Consider the following 10,000-nt stretch of genomic DNA (forward strand, 5'->3'; position numbering starts at 1 on the left):
TACTCAAAGTTCACCACAGTCTGGTCTGCCGGTGGGCCAGCACCTGGGAGCAGAGAAAGAGAGAGGGAGAGAAAGAGAGAGAGGGAGGGAGAGAGAGAGAGAGAGAGAGAAAAATGTATTTAATGTGAGAATATAATAGTCTACATTCTTGACAGAATAAAAGAACAGAGAAATTTGTGAAGTAATGAATAAAGGGGTGAAGGTGGCCCTCTTCCCTTCAACTCTGCTGAGAGCACACGTCAATATAAAAAACCCCGCTTAAAGCATCTGAAGGCCAGATTATAGTTCAGCGAACCTTAAATGTGACGAAAATTACATCATCATCAACATGGCAGCTCTTACATTACTGCTGACATATGTCTCTGGACTGCAGTAAAAGCAAAGCTTGCTGTCCCTTGTCAACCGAGAGACCATTTTGGCATACGATAGTGTATTTTAGTGCAGTTTTAGTGAATTTATTAATCTTACCGCTTCATTGTGAAGGTAAGGACGGCCCACAGTGAGTCATTTTGCATGGGCTTTGACATTATCTCAATGTTTTCTACCTTCAGTGGTTTCTTGGAAGCAAATTATTACGTCAGGGCAAAGCTCAATGGCACAAAGACCTGGCACCAGTTACGGTATTCTTATTTGGCAGGATAGAAGTCCTGCTTTGGTCGAGCAGCCAAGACCAACTCTATTCAGTGCGACTCGTGTTTGATACATATTTAAGGCTCTTTTTTTTTTTTTTTTTTAAGATTAGTTTTTGGGCTTTTTATGCCTTTAATTGACAGAGCAGTGAAGATTGTGACAGGAAATGAGAGGGAGAAGAGGTGGGGAGTGGACAGGAGAAATGGCATCGGGTCGGATTCGAACCCGCAACCTCCTTGAGCTTCAAGCGCCGAATGTGGACGGGGCTACTGTATGAGCCACAGTGCCCCCCTTAAGGCTCTTTTCAAGCTCCTTCCACTAAGGTATAAACTGGCTTTATGATAAACCTGCCTTTGAAGGAAACAGTCATTTGGTCATTTGAGTGGCTCTAACATATCTATCGGGGGTAAAAAACATGAAAGAAGCTTTTAAAAGCGCTGATCCACTGATCAGTAGCCTGCAATCAATATGATCCCATCAATCAATATGATCCAAAGGTGAGATAAGTTCTCATGCAGGCAATAGCCGGGGGCCCTAAGCTGAAGGGGCCCCCCCTAGGACAGCGCATTGCGTTAGTCCACAGCAACAGACAATCCTCACGGTCCACAGACAATACTGGGAGAACCCACTTGAAACCTATCATTTCATTCAGGAAACTACAATGACCAGGAAGCCCCTATGGGATCCCTATTATATTAGCCCCTATGGGATCCCTATTATATTAACCCCTATGGGATCCCCATACTATTAGACCCTATGGAATCCCCATACAATAAGACCCAATGGGATTCCTATACTATTAGACCCTATGGGAACCCCATACTATAAGCTTGCTAGGGGCTTCGTAATTAGGAGAGGAGAGAAAGAAGAAAAAGAAAAAAACAGTGGTTAGTAAGAATCTATTACATTGACTGAAGTAGGTATGGCAACATTTTAATATGTCCCTGTGTGACCTGCGCTGACTGCACATTACAACACCAGACTCGAACACGCAATCTAGGACTGCAAATATTGACTGCAACATACTGATTTTCAATTTAATCTTTTCACTTTTTAAACGGGTACAATCTTATTTCATTGTAGAGCTGTGTGCAGCGCATTGATTCGATTTGCTTTGGTCATGTACACCAGTAAAAAACAAATACCGATTGTATGGTGGCAACTGGATAGCAACCAGAGGGGAAAACACACTGTAGGTCGCCCAAAGACAACCTGGAGACGAACAGTGGAGAAGGAAACAGAAGGATACAGAAGCTGGAATGAGGTCCGAGGTCTGGCGAAGAACTAAGCAAAACGGAAAGAGAAAGTTGCAGCCTTATACACCTCATGGCGTGGAGAGAAGTAACTGAAGTTTCCGAAGGAGTTTGTGCGGAAGACCAGAGAGGACAGAGTTTCACTAGTCAATACGAGATGTAATCAGAGCCTGCACAAGAATAGCAGTACCGTCAGGTGTAGGAGATGGGCAGAGGTGGTTGATAAAGCGCAGATGGAAATAAGCAGGCTGAGTGATATTATTAATTTGTGCTTTGAATTTATTAAGGACTATCAAGGATGACAGACCCACACTCTATGGAACTATGGAACTATGGAATTGTCAATAATCTGAGGAAATAAGTTTTAGTTCCTACGAGGAGATCCTCAGTTTTATCACTATTATATTTGAGAAAGGTAGAGGAGTCGTGGGACTGCCACAAAATATATACATACGTATAAAATGAAATTAAAGTTAAAGTATTTGTTCTTAAAACTAAATAATGTGTTTACAGGAAAGCAGCAAGAAATAACTTGCGCCTGTGTTTACGTACGTATGTGGAAAATATGAAACCGTTTTGCGTGAGCAGGACTGAAAAATCCCTCCGACACAGACCTCTTATAGAGTGGATTTACTCCTGATTCTCAAAGGGTATGATGCGACTAAGGTTGATGGAAACAGGTTTATTTGCATAAACTCGCATTTCAATTTTACTAGATGTTTCCGTTCAAGTTGCCCTGACAACCTCACGTTTACAGCTGTTCAGAACTCTTCCCTTGATTAGGAGGGTCAATTTTAGTTCACCTTACACAGCGGATGGAAACTCACACAGACTTCAATTTTCTCTAACCGAGTTTCCATGAATGCACTTAAAATATGCTAATGATTTGGATGGAAACCCAGCTATTGACAACAGACCCGTCTGTGAATAGCCCCTCCTTTCTGTGCGCACTCTTATTCAAAGCATGATCATGCACTGGAGGAAGGATTGTTGTCTGTGGTCAATGGTCAGTATCAGGATATATGGCATGCGATTTATGTCATATGTCAAGAGCGTGATAAAACATGCTTAAAAGCAAATGATATATCATTACACACACACACAGATATCAACTGCCACTCGCACAATATATGGCTGCTGCCTAGGGGGCCCAGTGTGTTCAAGGGCCCCTAATTGGCCAGACTCTTTTAAATTATATAGAAAATTATATAGAAAAATAAAATCTTGACCTCTTTTGGCCCATGAAAACATGAAGCAGTTGATATTGAAGATGTGGCCAGTTTTATAAGATCAATTTTCTCTGTCACCAAGGAAGAAAACTTCTAATGCTAGCAATATGTATTTATGAGCGTGCAGTTGATGCGTTATTGCTGTTATGTGCGGCTGCTGTCTTTGAGGTATTTTATAATTCGAGCACAGCGGTGCGATTCCTGTTATGTGCTTCTGCTGTCTTTATGGTATTTTATAATTCGAGCACAGTGGTTCGATTCCTGCCTCTGTAAGGAAGTTTTGATCTTGCCTCAGTAAAACAGGGGGGTTCTGTGCTGCTGCAGCTGTTGGACCTGTTGGTTTAGAAAGCTAAGAGTTGTTACCAGCTTGCAGATACACGGTCTCAATGTGTTTATGCCAGTGCCTGCGGAGTGTGTGCGTGTAGTGTGTGTAATATTCTTCGACACATGGCACTAAATTACTTTTTTTTCTGGTAAAGCATGATGAGTAAGGGAGGCCCCACACAAAGAGTAGCCAAGGGGCCATGACCACCACCTCGCACTCGTGCGAATAGAACTAAGCAGCAAACAAACAAAGCAGCCACTAGCACACTAGAGTCTCTGCATGGCGAGGGCACACACACTCTCAAAGGTTAACTGTGCTCTCTGAATTCGGCTTGCGTGAATCAACATGACTTTTGACAAATTGGGGTAGGTAAACAAGGAAGACGCCAGGCCCTTCTATGATTGGTCGCTGATCACACCCTCACAGATCTCCTTGACCCTTGAACCCTCAGCTATTGTCTCTGAATACTAAATAAACTGCTGTGGAAGTCAGAATTCTATGGTTAAAAAAAATTGTTACCACCGGTATATATTTGTGAAAGACGCAGCTATGTATTTTGTTGAGTAGCATTAGATTTCAGTTAGTAAAATAGCTACTTCTCCATCTGTAACATTAGCTCTGCGATTAGCCTTCTAATATGCACCAAACTGCTTAAAAGGGGTAACGCTAGCTAGCCAACTACTGTTAGACAACAAGGCAAATTAAAAATGTATTCTAACATTATTTCATCACATATCAAATAGCCATTCTTAGTGACACTTGTTTATTGCATTGAACAACACTATAAAATCTACTGACCAGGATCTAAAACAAAAAGCGTTTCCCCAGCGTATTTCTATTACTCAAGATGTATTAAATGCATTTGTGTTTTGACACTCATACTCTTAAAATGTTTTTGGCAAGAAATGTGTACCCTTGTCTACAGTATGTGTGAGTTATGTGAGTTAACTGTGTTGTGCGTCTTGTTGTGTGTGTATGTGTGTGTGTGTGTGTGTGTGTGGGTGTATGTGTGTGTGTTTGGTGTCCTTTGGGCCACTGCCTCTCTCGGCTTAACTCCTCTCTCTGCCCTTGATGTCGGGACATTGTGTTACCATGGCGACCAAGCCCCATAATGGTTGCCACAGCGATAGGAAAGGAAAGTAGCAATGCGGTAGTTGTCAGGGGCGACCAGCAAGGGAGAGAACGAGCAAAGTAGAGAGGGAACAGCACAAATACTGTATAAACCACAGAGTGGAGGAGAGCTCAGGAGAGAGAATGAGAAAAATACATTGAGGGGAGAAAAGAGAAAGAAGGGGCTAAAATAAATAAAGCTGAGAATCGCTTGAAAAAGGAGACAATGGACAGAGCGAGAGAGGGTTTAGGATAGAGAGAATTAGGCAGAAAAAAGAAAGACAAAAAGTGAGATGATGCATGAAGAGGCAGAGGAAGGAGAAAGACGGAGAGAGGGGATGGACCGCATCTGCTGCTGGAGGTGGCTGTGGCAACTGATCTGGAGCAAAATCATTCTTGCCTTCAAGGACAAGCTATTTATATTCACTCCTTAAACATCAGAAATATTTATATACACTCCCAAAAGTCCGCCAGGGTATTTATCCATGTTACCTACACACCAGTAAGATATTTATAAACCCCCTGTGTACACCTACGAGGCACGCGTGATATGTAAACACTACTGGAATTTCCATCCACTCACCAATGAACAACTATATTCCAGGCTCCATAAACACCTATTCGGGGCTCATAAACACATCTTCAACACCAGATGGGTATTAACATACTGTATGTTCCATAAATGCCTACACGTGCTCTGAACATATCATCCCAAAAGACCAATAAAGTATATTCTCGATAAATACCAGTTGGCCATTTCTACACACTCCCTAACCACTGGTGGCATACTTATACAGGCTCCCTCAAGATGGGATGATACACTTTGCCACTGAGCAGCCCTGGCGGTTAGTCTTGGTAATCAGGTAATCAGGATGGCTTTGCCACCGTGCAGAGCAGGCACCACAAACACAGCAGGGCTCCAGACCCTGAGTACGAGGCTAGACTATGTGAAGTGAATTTATATGCGGTTATAATGCAAGGACAAAACTGGACAGCTTTTTTCCATGTGTGCTCTAGCCTGCTATGTAAGCTGTTCTGGACTGTTTTTCCTGAAAGTCATTGATCAACCACTGTTGTAATGGAGGAGAGAGAGAGAGTGTTCAAAATGATAGTCTCTCAATCAATAAACTATAGTAGTTGTTTAGTGATGGTTTCGGGAATCCCTGATCCAGTGAGTTTTCATATGATGGCATTTTATTCACGTGGCTGTGCCTAACAACACAGAAACAGACTAAGGAACAAAATACCTGAACATCTATGAGAATGAGTTGCGTTATTTTTCATTTCAATTTTATTTATTTAGTGCAAATAATAACAAAAATTGCCTCTAGGCGCTTTACAAAGCCCATAACCTTTTAGTGTTTGCCTCTGCAAGCATTGTGTGAACCTGCACTGTGTTACGCTTTGTCTGTGAAATCTCATTTTGCCAGTGAAATCTCATCAATCACATTTGCGTATTATTGCTATATGGGCCATTCTACTGAATTTGTGTAAAGTGCGGTCCCTCAACAATAAAAACTATTTACAAAACAATATGATTTAGGCATAGATATTTACTAAGAAAATATTATGGTCTATATAAACCCAATGCATTAAATGAGATAGTAATAAGCTAAATATATACAAAATCATCATTTATAGGGTACTTTCTATTGGGAAGTAGCTTTCCCCAACCCTGACATCTAAATTTCAATTCCTGTAAAAACACTTTAGTTTTTTTCAATTATCTAATTTCAAAGATCTTTATGGTTTAAACAGAACTTCGAATATTTAGATTTATTGTGGGTTTAATTTTTAAATAAAAAAACTATACTCAAAAATCATGTCCCCAGTTTATATGTCACTACCGAAACACAAGAGTTTTAGTCCATTGGCTGAGCCTGTGTTTTAGCCACGACCCTGCATTTTTGACCATGCAGTGACACTGCATCCCTGTGGTTGAATGGTAAGTAGCTAAATCCCATAGTTTTGATATAAATGTGTTCCAAAGTCTAAAAATCGACGTGTAACCTTAAGAATTGTCACTACCGAACACATATTCTCTTCAATTTAGTAAACTTTTTTGGGTTTTATGCAAAGTATAATGTTTTTATGTGTGTACACCTCTTCAAAGACGTGAATACTAGCCATGTGTTTGCTACCATTCTTTAGTTATGCTCAAAGTTAGCTAGAATTGTCACTACCGAAACAGTCACTACCGAAACATATGGTAGTGACCTGATTTCGGTAGTGACAAAATTAAATGGTAAGTAGTTCAATCCCATCATTTTTAAATAAATGTGTTGTGTGGACTGCAGGGCGTCCCAGAGCACCTTTTGGAAGATTTTGGGAGAGAAATGAACATCCATCCAACAGTGCAGTCACTACCGAAACAGTGCAGCACTACCGAAACACTGGATGTTTTGTAAAAAAATTAAGTATATTGAGTAATCAACTAAAATATTATGATACTGATTGGATTAATGTATTTTCAATTTCATCAATCAACAACTCTGGAATCAATATGATCAGTATTTTGCATTTTACAAAGAAATATTGCACTTAGATTTTGATGAATTGTATAAATTGAACTTGGACATTTGGTAAAAAATTCATTTTTATGGATTTCATTGTGAAAACCTTCCAGAAATATTTGTAAAAATACTCTTCAGAGAAGGGAAGGAAACACAATCTGAACAGGTCAATAATTATACTTTTTTACTATAGTCAATGTGATGTTTCGGTAGTGACCATTTTTGGAAGAGAAAAAACATTCCAACACATTCTGAAAATACAATATAAAAATGTACTGTTCTTTTACTAGATATGTGTACTTTAGACATGGTACAATATACATACGGACAAAGTTTTGGAAATAAAACATACAAAAATTCAAAATATTTCCGACCTGACTTTGCACCAATTCGGTAGAATGGCCCATATACGTAGTCATTTCAAAAGAATATCAACACAGACATCTAAAGATGCTGTCAGTCTAGAGCTTTACACTCTCTAAAAACACACACACACACATACACACACAAACACACACACACAGACACAGAGAAGCTGCTCAGGGTCAACACACACGCACAGACACACAGACACACAACACACACACATACACACACCACACACACACACACACAAACACACACACACAGACATTGTTCAGATACAGAAGTGATTATGAAGTAAATAGTTGTCAATAGCTGAGGGCCGACAGCATTAAAAAACAACCCAAAACGTCATAACAGACATTGTCACGAAACACACACTCATGCACACAAACCCTTAATGCACACATAAGCAGGTTCCTGACACAGAAAAACACACTGCAGCGTCCCTCACACACACAGACACACACACAGACACAGACACACACACAGACAGACACACACACACACACACACACACACACACACACACACACGCACACACACACACAGACATTGTTCAGATACAGAGCGGGTCATCAGCTGCTTATGTCTCAGAAGAGAAGGCGGAGCTACTGACCTTGGCACGTGCCTGGAACACTGATGCAGCTACACACACACACACACACACACACACACACACACACACACACACACACACACACACACACACACACACACACACTCAAACACACACACACACACACACACACACACACACACACACACACACACACACACACACACACACACACACACACACACATGCAGACACACACTCCAGCCATCTGAGACAGCCCTCAGACACACACACAAACTCAGACTGCCCTTAGATAGTAAGACACATGCACACTGAGATAGCCCTCATACACACACACACACAAACACACACACACACACACACACACACACACACACACACACACACACACACACACACACACACACACACACACACACACACACACACACACACACACACAGACACACACACACACACACACGCAACTACAAATCACACTATGACTGTTCAGACAGCCAGATGGCTCTGAGGCTCACTAAAGTCGTCTAGGAAATGACCTCAGGAAAAGAGTGAAGAGGTTACTCAAGAGGACCACTGACCTCTGTGTGACCTACAGCCAATCAGCAACCTCCAGACCAGACCAGAACCAATCACAGCACTCTTCATATCCAACTGCTAGCAGCACATGCCTCTATATTGATAAGCATTTGACCCAAACTGCTAGACCAATCAGCAATAAGGCATTACTTCCAATCAACCACCAGCACATACCTACAGGAGACCAATCAACAATCTGCATGCACATCTAGACCAATCAGCTGCCCTCACACACCTCTAGATTAATCAGTAGCCAAGACAAATGCCCCTCCTGTGAGGGTTCACACCGATCTCTTCATTAGGGCACTGGGTGATGACAGCTCAGTGTGGTTGCCATAGAGATGGTGCTTGAGAGGGGCTTTAATGCACTAATCAGCTCGTTTAGAAACCAAAGGCAGCCGAACATCTGGGGAATCAGTAATGCATCGGAAACAGACTTATAATGAGCACAAGACTCCAGCCTCTAACACATACACAGACACACACACACATGCTCACACACAAACACACACAGACACACACACACGCACATCTCCTCTGTTTTGGCAGGGTGGGATGACTAAGAAAAACAATTAAGGAAAAACTGCCATGTGCACATCGCCGCCCATGCTGATTGGTTTATTCATTCCCCTCACAGTAAAGGTCATACAAGGCTTGCCGAGGTGTGTGTGTGTGTGTGTGTGTGTGTGTGTGTGTGTGTGTGTGTGTGTGTGTGTGTGTGTGCGTGTGCGCGCGCGTGAGTGCGTGCGTGTGTGTGTGTGAGCGTTGGGAGTATTCTGATTCTGGACCTGTTTGTCTCAGCTGTCAAGGGGCATCTCTTCCACTCCGCTGTTGTGTCGATGACTTTGAAATGGTCCCATCAGATTTAATTATAAAAATGAAATGAATCCATCACTCACATTTTATAAGGCATATTTTATAAGCGAACCCTGCTCAATTTATGCTTGGAATTAAGCTGTGACACTTCAGTAATAGAAGCAATAACATGATTTTATGACGCGCTAGGAGCGTTCTCTATAACAAGTAAAGCAGAGTGACTGGGAAATTGATAAGCACCTGTTGCTAATATTTATTTTGTGGTTGACACAATGAGAATGAAAATAAGGAGAATAGACAGATAGAGGACAGGAAGCGAAAGGGGGGAGGAGTGAAAGAATATGAGAAGAGAGAGAGAGAGCGAGAGAGACGCATGGTACTCACCGATCCACTTGTCATTTCCAAACCAGGAGAGATTGCCTTTGGTCATATCATAATATCCAATCTTCTTATAACTTCCTCCTGTTCAGGGAGAGAGGGAGAGAGACAAAGAGGGTCATAAAGAGAGGTAGAGAGATAAAGAGGGTTATATAGAGAGGAAAAGAGGGAGGAAGTTAGTGAGAAAGGGGGACAGTTATATATAGGGAGAGACTGATAGAGGG

General features: G+C 41.6%; 1 protein-coding gene across 3 annotated transcripts in view; it reads right to left on the bottom strand.

Annotated features, from left to right (window-relative positions):
- gabbr1b (gamma-aminobutyric acid (GABA) B receptor, 1b) overlaps positions 1-10,000 on the bottom strand; it is a gene marked incomplete at both ends in the record, with an annotated part of 103,948 nt that overhangs the window by 25,377 nt on the left and 68,571 nt on the right. For all 3 annotated transcript variants that reach the window (XM_080859546.1, XM_080859548.1, XM_080859547.1), the window contains 2 exons: positions 1-43; positions 9,783-9,860. The exon at positions 1-43 is cut by the window's left edge and continues 108 nt beyond it. In XM_080859546.1, coding sequence (XP_080715672.1) covers positions 1-43; positions 9,783-9,860 — 121 coding nt within the window. The remainder of the gene's footprint in view (positions 44-9,782; positions 9,861-10,000) is intronic.

This window comes from Sprattus sprattus, assembly GCF_963457725.1.
Source record: "Sprattus sprattus genome assembly, chromosome: 20".
Taxonomy (NCBI): domain Eukaryota; kingdom Metazoa; phylum Chordata; class Actinopteri; order Clupeiformes; family Clupeidae; genus Sprattus; species Sprattus sprattus.